This window comes from Geospiza fortis, unplaced genomic scaffold (genome assembly GCF_000277835.1).
Source record: "Geospiza fortis unplaced genomic scaffold, GeoFor_1.0 scaffold40, whole genome shotgun sequence".
NCBI classification, from domain to species: Eukaryota; Metazoa; Chordata; class Aves; order Passeriformes; family Thraupidae; genus Geospiza; species Geospiza fortis.
The window spans coordinates 25,137,085-25,151,324 of NW_005054297.1; the positions used below are offsets into that span (position 1 = coordinate 25,137,085).

General features: G+C 36.0%; 1 protein-coding gene across 1 annotated transcript in view; it reads right to left on the reverse strand.

Moving 5' to 3' along the window:
- Nucleotides 1–14,240, reverse strand: part of TLL1 (tolloid like 1) — a 125,561-nt gene that overhangs the window by 39,463 nt on the left and 71,858 nt on the right. Inside the window, 4 exon segments of the mRNA XM_005415561.3 lie at nucleotides 2,447–2,562; nucleotides 8,914–9,038; nucleotides 11,945–12,050; nucleotides 13,626–13,804. Of these exon segments, the coding sequence (XP_005415618.3) occupies nucleotides 2,447–2,562; nucleotides 8,914–9,038; nucleotides 11,945–12,050; nucleotides 13,626–13,804 (526 nt within the window).

Genomic DNA, 14,240 nt, shown 5'->3' on the forward strand with positions numbered 1-14,240 from the left:
TAAGTGGAAATGGTTAAAATTTAATGAGCCTCCTCAACGGCCCCTGCTTTTGAAACTACATGAAATAACCTTCACAGCCTTTTCTCACTCTGGCATGCCAAGGTATTTGATGATACAGCAATTTCTTAACACTGACCAGAATTCATTAGCTGTACATAGGCTGAACCCCCAATCTGTCACAGCATGATTTCTGGTCATGAACCAAACAAGTTTAAATATATTTAAGATTCCAATTTGCTATTCTGCAAAGTACTAAACAGAGCTACAGACAAGGCAGAGCTTGTTCAAGGGGACAGGATGGCTGAGAGCCTTCCCAGGAAAAGCAATCAATGAGTATTTGTCAGCACAATTAAAGAATTATTGATTACACAGCAGATTGGATTGTGCTACTGCAGCTTCCAAGAGAATATATCATACCTCTTACTGCCTGAGATAAGAAAGCACAAAATATAAAACAAATGCGAGTAATATAAACCAAGATTTTTGCAGGTGGCAATTTTTTACCCATATCAATCAAAGATTTTTCTGGCCTATTTTATCTTTCATGTAAAACATTAAGGAAAACTGAAAAGTTGTGCAATCTATTCAAAAGGCAGATTCAAATAAAACACTGGCACAGTTGCAACTCTCCCTATGCCAATAAAATTTCTACACACCAGAAGGCAGGATTCTCCCTGGCTGAGGGCATACAGCATTAATAACACCATCCTCCCTCCAAGACTTTTCTGTGTATAGATATACTGAGTACAGCTTTTACAGCTACATTTTACCATGTAGTCTTCAGTCTCAAAAGTAAAAGGTAAAGGAATAAATTGGGAAAGGAGCCAGTCCTCTCACGTTGCTGACTTCAACACAGGGGCCTTCCCCCATTAATATTCTGTCCAGTATAATGCAGCTTCAGTGGTGGTTACAAACTCAAGACTATTTTTTTGTTATATTACAAACATATTACACACTGGTGCCTATAGATAGGCTTACACAAAGTTGGAGTATGCTATAAATACTTAAAAATCAACATTAACTCATATATTAGAATTTTTTTCAAGAGCACATAATTGTAGATGAACACGCTTTTTTATTGTTTTTTAATGGAACTGTGGAAAAAAACTTAAGCCATTTTTGTTGTTATCACAATCATGTCTAAAATGCAACACAAATGATGGGGACATAAATTTACTATCTAGAGTAATTTTCATCTTTTGCACAAACATTCTCTTATTCATCTCTTCCTTTTTTTTCCCTGACAACATGCTGAGCCACCCTTTTCCTCCCAGCAGATAGTGTTTAGTTTTCCTCTGGGCTCTGGCTCTTGCCCAAAGGAGGGCAAACACTCTCCAAATGACTTTTCTTTCATTCCCCACAGTAGCAAATGCCCTTACAGCTCTTCAGGATCTATTAGGACAACAAGAGCATATATTCTTGGTGTCTACCAGGACCCTGACCTGAAAGAAACACAGAACAAAGTAATAAAATCAGGAGAAAAGAATGTCCAATTCATACATAGTGGGAGATTTCTGAGACAAATTACTGAACTATCTGGGGGCAAATGCTTGGTCTTTCTATTTGAACTTGCCAGTACTGGATCTGTTAGATTCCATTTTTCAGTCTTTGGATTCTGTATTTTAGTCTTCAGTACTTGACTGCTTGATACTAGCCACTGCTTCACATGAGGAAACTTACATCCTTTTTCCTGCATATTTTGTCTCAGATGAAGCTTTTTATCACTCCCTCTATCCTTATTTGCTTTGAAGCAGCCTGATATCTGAGCCAATAATTTAAAATGAGATTTAGTAGCACATTTTGAAAGTGTACACAAGAACGACAGGTTTTGCTTTCACTAGGATGGCACACTTCTCTCTCCAAATTGCTCTCACCAAGCCCATTCCCCCCCCTCTCCCCCCCAGCCTTTTCCCCATAAAATTAATCCCCAGAAAGTAAAACTATATGCACTAGAACCAATTCCAGGGAACACCCACAGTGACACATTCTTTACCCATGTTATTATGGTTCCATTTCAGAAGCATCTTATTGAACACACTAAGAACTTCCTTAGTCACAGCCCAAGTATCAGTGCCATACAGCTCAGGTCAGCTTGCCCAAACCCATGCTGGGAAATGGACCATTCAGGAGCCTGAATCGCCTCTTCTATTTTATATTGAAGCATAAACTGAACTAGGAGCCAGTTTTAAAGGGAGTTCATGGTGCAAACATACGGCAGATTGAAATCATGTCTTTATTTCACAGGCACATCTATTGAATTGATGATGAGTTCTAATGCCACAGATCAAAGTGAAGTCAATAGTACAGAACCCATGGTCCCATTTTTTATGACACTCTATTATTTTCAATTAATATGCATCTTTTAAACTTAAACAAAAAGCTAAAAAATCACAACATTTTACTTTGAAAATAGTATCTGTGTCTAGCTAAAGGAACATTAAAATACCTTCTCTCCCGGGGTCACAGAGATTCTCCATATGCAGTGTGTGTAGGAAGGATAACCATTTGGAAACCCAGGAGAAGAAAAGTTGCCTGTAGATTCCTGCAGTGTTTCTCCACAGGCTGAAAGAAACAAATTACAGTAAAAATATAAAATGTAATGTGCCTAACGGAGAAAAATGCATCTTTCCAATATCTACTCAGAATTCATTTAACTCACTGCAGATGCAGAATGGAAAATAAACTGGTTAGTTTACAATTTATTAAAAGCTTTTTTTTTAAGCCAGTTTGACATTCATTCCATTTTATGCAGGATGTTTTTATTCCATGAACTATTTCACTTGTGTGCTGTCTGCTGACATAACCAAAATTATGGCAGCCTTAAAAATATTGCTGTCAATCAACTGCAATATTATACATAGAACTCTTTTGGTAGTTAGAAAAAAAAAGTTAGACATACTTTAAGAACTAAAAGAAATGCTAGCACAACACGACTTGCATCACACTGAAATTTTTTCAGTGGTTTCATTTAATTTAGTCCTTTACCCACATGAAAAACTGATCTGACCTAAACTCGCTTTTATGCTGGTATAGAAAACTAAATCCTATATTTGACAAAGTCTCTTAGCAAGAATGATTTGTAGTAATAAAAGCAAAGCAAATGTAAGGTCTTAAAATACCAAGGGATTTTATAGTCTTTATTATTGAAGATTTTAGCACCCTTCTCTCACCTGTCAATCACGCTGCTAGATGTTGGCTAATAAATCATCTTCACACTAAAATTTAGCATTGGAAGTTACAGCCACTCTCCACCATTAAAACTGACTTTGGTAGGGTGTTGCACCTTAGTCAGTCATCTTTTTTGACCTTAATCAAATATTTTCTCCCACTGATTTTGCAGGTGTGACACAAGATATGAATTTGACATTATCTCATGACTAACAGTGTAATCAGATTTGCAGTGCTTTCAAATTACAATTGCCAGCAGGTGAACAACAGTGTCATCAAAATATCAATGAATTATAAATGTTCTGGAAAATCTTTAAATAAAAGAGGACAAAGGAAAGGATTGCCTATGACAAAGACAGACAGCACAGCCGTAAAGCTGTTTTGTTAAAATGCACCTAAGATGTGATTGGACAACTACACTGTTATATCAGGCAGAAATTATACTCAAGGCATTAAATAGTCTCTCTGACACTCAAATGATGATCATGATAAGAAGAGAAAGGAAAGAGCGGCATGGCTCTCCAGAAGTGTAACAGCTGAAGCCACCATCACTGTGTCCTTTAGGAATTAAACAGGAAAATAAAATATTTTCCTCCCTCCATTTAAAAAATGCAGTTTTATCTTTAAAAAGTTGCAGACAGCTGCGGCAAGTGACATTTCTGCACAAAGCCCTTTCAATGCAAAGGCTGTATCTGTCATTAACCACAATTTATTTTTAACACAACAATGAATGCAAAGTCATTTAAGTTGCAGAGTCCTGTACTGGGTTACCCCAGAGCTGGTAACTGTGCCAGAGCTTACAGTGCATAAGTAAATCACCTCAAAAAAAGCCAACAGTGAAATTGTTGGAGGACAGTAGGGCCTCAAGATGAGACATTCACAAGAATTCAAGTAATCCTCTCGCCCCTTTTAGAGCCCTCTGTTATTCTTCCTCTCATCCATGGTTTCATTAAGTCTATGTTGGAACATTCCATGCTCCATCTACAGAAGATGTGCACAGACCTAAAGCAATGACTTTTAAGTTGCAAAAGGAGTCACAGAACTTTTTTCCCCTGCCAGAAATTACAGAATAAAGCATTTAATATGAAAATTTACCTTCTATCCTTATTAAATTCCTGGGAGCTCTCTATCAAATTAAAATTATTTTCAGAAATATCTCTAAATTTAACAGAAGCATATGAAAATTTGTAAGTAGATAGCTTCCACTAAGAATTAACACAATCAGAATTTATAAAATGCACTTGGGCTTCATGTGTTTTACCATACTTATCTTTTAATTGTAAATTCTTGATTACTTAAGGGAGCTATAACAGGAACAGCTTATACCAATCAATAGTTGAAGTAATTTTCTATGGGATTTGAGCTCTAGGCTGGCTTCCAAAGCTGCAGTAGACAGGGTGATATTTGGGAATTTCTTGTTGAAAAGCACATTTCTAGGCAACGGGAAACAGTTAACGTACTATCACTGGAGAATGTAAAGGTTTTCTTTGTATTTGGACTGCAGCAATTGCAGTATTCATGACTAGGTTTATAAGACAGAATATTACAATTTATTTTTTTCTACTGTATAATGATCCACTAGTAATGAAATCCACTTTGGAAGAGAAATGTGGAAGAAAAATGAGTGTTAAGGGCCACTTATTTAAATTTCATTTCATACTTATTTTAGTATATTTCAAGTCAGAAGATATCAACCACAACTTCAATCATATATGCTTTAAATAGCAATGCTTTACAATGCTTTTAAAAGCATTTGTACATTTTTATTCCTTTGTTAATCATTAACATTTGCCAAGGTTTTCTCTGATGCTTTTCCCCTCCTTTCAAATGTCATGCCTTATATCAATTTTACTAGGCTAGACCACTTGCAGAAATGCCAGTTTAACTTTCCCCACACACATACTCTAGCCATAAAAGCCACTCTCCTCTGCTTTACAGCTTGAGAAGGTTAGACATCTAATAAGACTTTCCATGGTTAGGAGAGGGAAACTATTTTTGCTTCTCCTTGTAAAGATTAGCACTGGGTGTAGGCAGCAGGTAGATTATGTGCTTATACAAAGCCATTCCCACCAGTGCACGCTGCAGCAGTGTTTAATTACACAGCCTGAGTGTGACACCTCTCTGGGCTGGCCTACACACATGGCCAAGTCCCATCAAGGATTACTGTGAAATCTGCAAATGATGAAGCCCAGATCCCCCAGGACACTTAGGGAACCAAGTCTCATTCCTTTTCACATAGCACTAGCAAATGAATAGTATAATTTATGGCTAATTTGAGTTTATCCTTTTTCTTTAAGTTCTTTAACACTTAGACACAAGTCTGTATAACCATACATATATAGCATAGAAAGCTGCCACAGAGCCTTAAAAATATCTACTGCTGATCATATTCTTGTTAAATCAAAAACTTAAATCAGTTTACTGCAACTCAGGGTCTTACTATTGACTTGATTATTCTTTATAGTTATAAGGAAACTGTCTTAATCTAAAAATCCTAATTCTCCTTATGCAGTAAATGAAGGCTGACTTTTGAAGGTGAATATTCTTTTCAAATCTAACCCAGGCAATTTGTAAATTTGCTGAACTTCATCCATCCACCTTCTCTTCCTCTAAACAAATTTCTCCCACCAGTCTGAGAATTTCCTATCCATTATGCAGTCCCACTCTACATACTTTTTTTTGTTCCTTTGGCACATGAGTATCTTTCTCCATTATTTTCCTTTCTTATTCTTCTGCTCCTATTAAGCTACATAAACATTAACTACAATTTCTATACAAAAATATAGAGGCAGACCAGCATTGAAATTTTAGCAGCTAGCAGAAAACACATTTTATTACTCAATTAGACTGTCTGAAAACTGTAATACATCCAACCTTGAACTTCAAGTTTTATTCTCAAATACCAAGACAATCAAAATTCAAAATTAGATTGGCAGAGGAAGGACTTCAACTTAGTTGTTTTCTTTCCCCTTATTATTCCATCACATAACAATATAATTTGGTTTTAAAATGTAACAGATCCCTATCAGCAATTACATTTTCCTTTTACAAAAATCCCAAGGAAAACTTAAAAACAAACCAAAATTGCTGTTGCTACATTTTAGAGACCTGGTACTTACCCCCCCTGCTGAAAGGGTAGGTTATCAAATCTCACTCTGGCTTCACCAGTCTCAAAACTGTTTCTTGGTCATTAAGCCCCTTCCTGAAAAATGATCCTGAATATCCTCACTATCTAAAACACCCTGGAAGGCTCAGCTTCTTCCCTGCTGTGAGGATCACCTGTATTTTCCAGCAATCCTGAGCTCAACTTCATGTTCACAGCCCTAAAAAAGGACTTGGGCCTGCAACTGTTTGCAGAAATAATTAGAACTCCAAACAAAACATGCACAATACTATAAAATGCTTTATCATAGAAGTGTGAGTCTCTGGAAAACGCTGATTAAGTAATTGATTTCTGCATTTTCATTGCACTGCATTTAAGGCAGCACAAAAGAACACATGAAACAATGCACATATTATTAAGGATTGAAATATTCACTGCTGTTTTATAATAAGCAGGAATCATGATTAATAATTTTTTTCTGAAATAGGAAATAAAACATACCTTCAGAAGCAACACAGTATCAGGGATTTTATTGCTATGTACTACAATGATCATTTGCTTCTTTACATAAAAACAAAAGCTTTATGCTTGTCTGAATTTTCAGTTTCAGTATTTGCTGCAAAATTTACTAGAAGTACTACGTAACTTTCAGAGATTTGCTTTCTTTATTGGATTCTGTCTGGGTTGCGTTATTCAGCTATGCAACTTCTATTAAAAATATTAACTGAAAAAATAGCATTTTAAATAGTATGCTATTTAACATTTGTAGAAAAAACTTCTGCCTTTTTCTCTCTCTTAAAACTCACTTTCTTTTATGGCATGGCTCATCTAAGTTAGGCTGGAACACCAATATGTTTTATCCCAAATTTTGCAAAGCTGGGTGCCAAAAAAAGGACCATAATCCTTCAACCACCATTCATTTTTATTGTTCATGTGACCCATGTTCACTGGTGCTGCAAAAAATATCTTACTTTTCAAATGCAAACTGCTACCGAACAACCACAGTGGTTTTACTATGCTGTGAAATGAACTTTCAACAAGACTTTTATGACATTGAAAGAAATTATAACTCTCAATACATTTTCATGACATATATGAAAAAGATATTTTCTCTGAGCAGCTGTTTGAACACTGGCTCTAAATGTACGTTGTATCTTTTAGAGTTTTGAAAGTGCATATTAGTGTATCATATATATACTAAACAGACTAGTTTATAATTTCTTTCCATTTTTTTCCTTAAGTCAAAATGATCCTGAGATACTACCTACTTGCCCAGCAGTTTTACTTTTATATACTTTTTTCCTCCAATACTTGTCTTTTATCAAAATATATACATATTCTTTGTGTTCATGAAGTTGTTGCTCTCCATATGCTTTCACTAGAAATACTGCTGTCAAGCATGTCATTATTAAAGTACTTTCTGTACCAAAAGGTAAGAGCAGAAATTGTTCCCAAAGGAACAGTTGTTAAAGAAAAGGTGTTTAAGTGGTTTCTACTCTGGTAGGCCCAGAATCTCTGTGCCTGTTCTCAGTATATACAAGAGTATGATTCAGCGTGCTTACAGCACAAAGGAAAAGCACATTTCAGCTGTACCAGGTACACCAAATGCACATCAGAACCCCCAGATCTCCAGTAGATCTCACTGCTGCTGGTACAAACTTGAAGCAACTCCATCGCTTTAACACAGATTGCTTTCTCTAATCCTTTTGTGTTGATCAGTTGGTTAAAAGTGGCAATGTATCTAAGTTAAAACGGCTCCTGAGATGTCATTCATTCCCATGAGGAGCAGTATGGCTGTAAGCCTGTGTGGCTCAGAGCTGGGATGTCCAGTCCACAAGGATCTTGCTGGTAAATTCTGACTGAGAGATGTCACTTCTGCACTTCTTTGGTTGACACCAAAGGTTAACAGTGGTATCAGCAGTAACTAGAGCAAGGAGATTAAAATCTTTTCCTTTGAGATCTCCACCATTCTGGCAGCACTTAGTGAAGAAAGAGTACTAAAGAACACAAACAATGGGGTTGACTCTGGGTTACTCCAGGCCTGCCACTGATGTCTCTGAGACAGACAGCAACTCAACCACACTATTTTGAGATAAAAAATTAATATGCATTCAAATTATAGAATGACAGAATTAGGCAGAAGATATTTAAATTTTAAATGCATCTGTTAAAACGACAGAAATTTTGTAGAAAGATCTAACCATCTCGTCCACACAAGAGTTTACAATTTGGTTGTCCTCGCTTCTTTCATTTACACATTTAAAAAAAATATAATGGATTCACAGCCAAGCACAGTAATTCATTTTGCTCCTTCTGCACTCAACTTGAATTCAAATAAAGGACTCCAGCGAGTATGCAAACCAGAAGTGATATTAAACATATTTTTCTAGTTGTTGAACAGCTAAGAAAAGCAGATTGAAATGTCATGCTGTTTCATACAGTTTATCTGTCCTTAGGTACTTTGCATTCCAGTGACCTTATCCGTAAGGCTTTTTTTATGATTTGATTCCTCATCAGCCTATGTCAGTTGCCAACATAGAAAGAGAATACTGAGCAGCTGACTCAAAAAGTTTATCATTGCTCTTGAACAACAAGTCAAACAGTTGCTAGTATGTGGTTTTTGTTTGTCTGTGGTGCAATACCTGGACATCTATACAGCTTTCTTGCCTGTGCAATATCTCCTTTACTTAGACGGGTACGCTGGCCAATGGCAGGTCGTATACCATTGTCATCACGGGAAGGGAGAATGGTATCCAGAAACATGCCCCTAAAAAAAATAAAAATAAAAATAGACCCCAAAAACCCCCATCAGGTTTCTCTCATAAAACTGTCTGAGTTCCATGAATGTATACCTGTTTTGTAAATCTGGTTTTTACATTTGGCATAAATAAGAGGATAATATACACAACTTCAAATGCAGACAACATGCTATAAATTCCTCAAGTTGGCAAACTTTATGCAAAGTTACCAAAAACGAATCTTCTCCCAGTACATCAATTAACAAATCAGCTTTTATACTTCTGCTTAAAAAGAGGAAGATCTCTAACTACAATTAAGACTATACAGGGAAAAGACACTGCCATTAAGCTATTGCTATATTGGAAAAAAAGATATAAAATTTCATTAAAATACATAAGTTAATCTCTAGCACAAAATTCTTAATCGCAAAACTCCTATTTTTAACAAAGATTTTATAAGAAATCCTACAGTCTGACTTACATGTGAGAGCAGGTAAAGTCAAAGACATTTGCCAATCATGATTCTGTCAAGTGTTGTAAGACATTTAACTCGACTCTAACTGCTGACACTTTCAAAACAGAAATGCTTGCTTGCCAGCCTTTACTTGCCTTGCAATAAAATATATCAACTTACCATATGTGATTTTAGTGACATTAACCTTAAATGACAAGACATCACAGAGAAATACATTTGTTCCAAATGTGCAATTTATTCAAAATTTCCCCGATTTTAAATATGATCTAAAACATTTTCCTATTCTCAAATAAATTTCAATAGACTAAGATACAAAACTACATTCTATTACCATGTTGCGGAATTAAAAATCCTTCAATTCCCATAAAACAGCAGTTAACAGAAGAATATGTTTCTATAGTCTCTTTTTATTTAATTATTTATAATCACCTGTATACCTGTAGGGGTTTTATTGAAAAGTAAAACCAGTACCTTCAGACATAACATAGATCCAAAAATTAATGAATGGTAAGGATCCTTGTAGTTAGGAATATAATTTATAAATGACATATTGGTTTTTAAATTATAATTGATGAACCATTTTGAGTACTGCAAATACATATTGCTCTCTTTATCCAGTTAGATTTTTTGAGCCATCACTAGAAATTTGTAAAGACAGAATTATCTCAGGATGTTACCCTAAACATTGAAATAAACTACATATGGCATTAATCATTTTCTAGAACAAAGGCACATTATTCTTTAGAAAGTGATTGCATCTGTGAATTATAATTCTATTTTCCACTCAATTTCAGCACAACATCAAACGGATACTTTTCATACATCGAAAAACTTTGAAAACAATCCTCTCTTGAATGCCTTAGCACTTCAATAAAGGAACATACTGTAAGTTTAAATACAGCATGAACAAAATCATTGTGCACGACAAGAACTTTATGATGTTTTGTGATTCCTACTACTTCTCTGGGTGAGCAAAGTCTTACAAACAGCTGGCAATATGCCTCACTGGGCATCACTCATGCTTGCAGGATAAATTAGTGCAAATCAATAGCCAACCTCAGGGCTTTGCTGGCTATTTTTAGACAGTATGAAGTAACAAGCCCTTATACCTTGGGGCAGGGCATGCCTATTCATGGCACTATCAGTTTTTGCCAGCTTGGAAAGTGGTGAAATCAGGGCCAACAAATCAAATTACCTTGATGTTGTCATTGCCCTAGGACTCAGGGGGGTTCTGTCTTGTTCAATTACTCTATTTCATACAGGTTCTTATAATCTCTTCCTTAAGGTAATGGTATGGGTAACTGGATTAAGCAATGTGACTAATAGCTACCTCATGTGCCTCATTCCCATGCTCTTCCAGGGGTGAATTATGTGTATGCTGAGTAATAGAGCCTTTGGTTTGTTTTTATGTAATAATAGAACTTATATAGAGAGAACAAGCCAAACAAATTTGCAAAGGCTGGTGAGGTTTTAGTGGCCCTCAGTTTATTTTGAAGAGTCAGATTGTCCAGTAGTTTTGCCTTAAAATGCATGAATTAGAAAAATAAATTAAAAAAAAAATCCACACACACCCCTAAAAAAATAAAACCACAAACCCAAACCAAACCAAACCAACAACAAAAAAACACCCAAGAATAGATCTTTCCAAGCTAAAACCTTTTGTTGGGTGTTTGGGAGGTTTCTTTTAATTTTACATTACTCTGGTATTTTTGGAGAATAAGTAGCTGAGAAATGCAATAGGAGAATGGATTAATGCTTCCTTCAGTTCTTCAGAGTAGGGCTGACCTATGGGACCAGGTCATTGCACAGCTCCCCACAACCCTGCACCCTTTCAGAGAGAAGCCCACTGAGTCACTAAGGAGATAAGAAAGGATCAGCCTGCAACAGGACAGAGCAAAAACAGCAGAAGTCTTTACTATCAGGTTTTTATGACAGTAACAATACTGTCAAACAAATAAAGAGAGGAGGCTGCAGTCCTTAACAAAGGCTGTGGCTTGTGTGGTAGATATCCAAATAACCTGTGCTCTACATGCATAATCCATGGTTATGAAACTCCATGCATCAAAGGAGATGTATTTTTCTTTTAGAAAACAGATCACATTACACATAACATTCCTAGCCATTTCACTCATTTGATTTTTCTAAATTCAAATTTTTGTGGACACAAAAAGAAAGTGAGTATCATATACAATGATGTTTCCAGTTTATCTTGTCTGAAAATCTAAAGAACTGAGGCAAGATCAAAAGGCTGCTTTGAAACTGAACAGAAAAGAAACGCATTTTCAAATATAATTAAATTATTTTGGCTTAAAATAAACAAGCTGTGCTTTGACTGCTGTAGGAATATTATGTCGCAAGGGACATTTTAAGGGATTTAAAAATACTTCAAAAAGCATAGTTCTTAGCATTCACAGACAGGAAGAGAATTAAAAGCCAAAAGGTATAACCTGAGACTCCAACCTTGAGAAGGTGTTCCTGGCATAGTGCATAATGCTGTCAAAGTCGTATGGTTCCCCCAGGGAGTTCACCTCTCCAGGCTCCATCTTCAAAAAGTTATATTCCTGACCTACAAATGATTGATAATTATAGATTCTTTAATATCTTTTTCTCTAAAGATAAAAACCAAACAAGGAAAGAAAACCAACAAAGATCCTAACCTAATTACTCACTGACATTCATAAATCTTTGCAATTTGGGAGGAAGTGTGTGATTTTACTATGCCCCCTTAACTGATAGGGCAAACATCTTCTGAAACATGCATCAAATTTGTATATTTGGATTTAGAAAGACTAGTTTCATGCAACTAACACATTAAAGCCCCACACATCATGATGTGCTTCATGTACAGTCCATACAAATTTCTGGTTTGGTTCTTAATTCCTAAAAAAAATCATTTTGACAGCAAAGACTCCAGAAGAACCCTCCTCACTCATTAGACTGGATACTAACAGTCTAACTGGATACTAAATCCAGCACTAAACTACTGGAGACTTGGCTTCAGCAAAGTCTGAAGCTTTCTCTGTGAGGCTTCATGTAATGCAGACTCTACAAAGTCACATTTTCAAGATCCAGCTGTTGCAAATTAACAAGAGCAGAACAGGAGAAAAGGAATTATACTTAGTTCATAATTCCATACCCTAAGTTCTTTGACCTAATCAGTACATCAGCAATACAAAGCACTCCTTACTCCAGTTCATATTCCCACTGGAGTCTTGCAAAAAGACCCTGCAATGACATTAACATTTTAACCAACATAAGCTGCATAATATAACAAAAACCAAATGTGTAAGTGGTCATGGCTTCCTGATCCCATTTAGTTATCCTCAAGCTCATGCCACACCACAAGAAGTAGTTTCAGTCATAAACCAGAGAGACAACAGAAAGGGAGAGCATGCTGCTAAGGGTGGCACGCCAGCTGACTTTCTCATCATAGTACAAGAAAAGGGGAGGAGCTCTTATGGCATCTGCCCAACTCAATAATATAGTGAGACAAGAAAGAAGGCTCAAACATGCATGCCATTTCAGGACTTTAGAGAATTAAGGGAGCATGTATCAGCTGCCAGTCTCCTTCCAAGTCCTAGATGAAGTGGCAAAGATTCATCATATCTTAAATATTTTGAAATATTTTCTAAAGAAACAGACAAATACTCCAAGCTATCATTGGACAATTTCTGATTTCACCTTTTCTGAGTACAGAATTCCTGTAAGTCAAAGTAAGTGTGTTGCAAAGACCACCTTACCCTCCCAGGTCAAAGCCTCTTGAGCAGCTACATATTCCTATTTATCATTCACTATGATAGCCTACAAGAGAAATGCCCTTCCTCAAGCACAGAAATATGACTTGTAAAGAGCCTCAAAAGCAGTGGCTTCTTTCAAAGTTTTTGAGCATAATTGTTATTTTGCTCCTTCTAGCCCTCTATTTTAATGGCTTGCTACTTGGCCAGGCCTTTGGAAAATATTATACTATAATTTCAGTATTTGATTTTCAATCAATTTGAGATCAATCAAGGTAAGAAGAACAGCAGGTATAATTGCTATTTCAGCTATTCAGCACTCAGTTCCAACAGAGTTGAGCAGATGAATGAAATGCCAAAAACACACACATGTTTTTCTTTCCAAAATACTTGTCAGAATATCTCACCAGGTTGGATGTTCTCTCTAATGATGGTGACATGGTCATCACGGTCTGGTCGTGTATGTTCATGCCAAAAACCTATCACGTGACCCAACTCATGGACAACTATGCCAAATTTATCACAGTTCTTGCCAATAGATATAGCCTGAGGACCATTTCCCCTTCGACCCACATAAGAACAGCACCTGTAATTGAAATACAAACACAAATGAAAGTTTTCATACATATGTCTACAAACCACACAGCAAATTCAATTAAAAACTTGAAAAATAGTATATAAAGATTCAACAGTTAAATGCCCAATGTAATTTCAGATGTTTCACAAATTCTAGGTCTTCTACAAGAACAGTTGATTATTCAAAATACACATGAGTGGGGCTTTTTTTGATATTATTCAAGGTCTTAAAAGATGTCAGCTTTGATCAACAGAATTCTCACTGTTATGACTGACAGTCATTCTATAGAATGACTGACTGACAATCTATTCAGTCATTCTATAGAATGACACAGAAACTTGTTTTCAGCAAAATAGTAAAAAGCAATGCTCTGATGGCAGAATGCACCACCATTTCTTTGTGGGTCATGGATAGAAATATTATAAACAACAGGTAGCAGGATAAG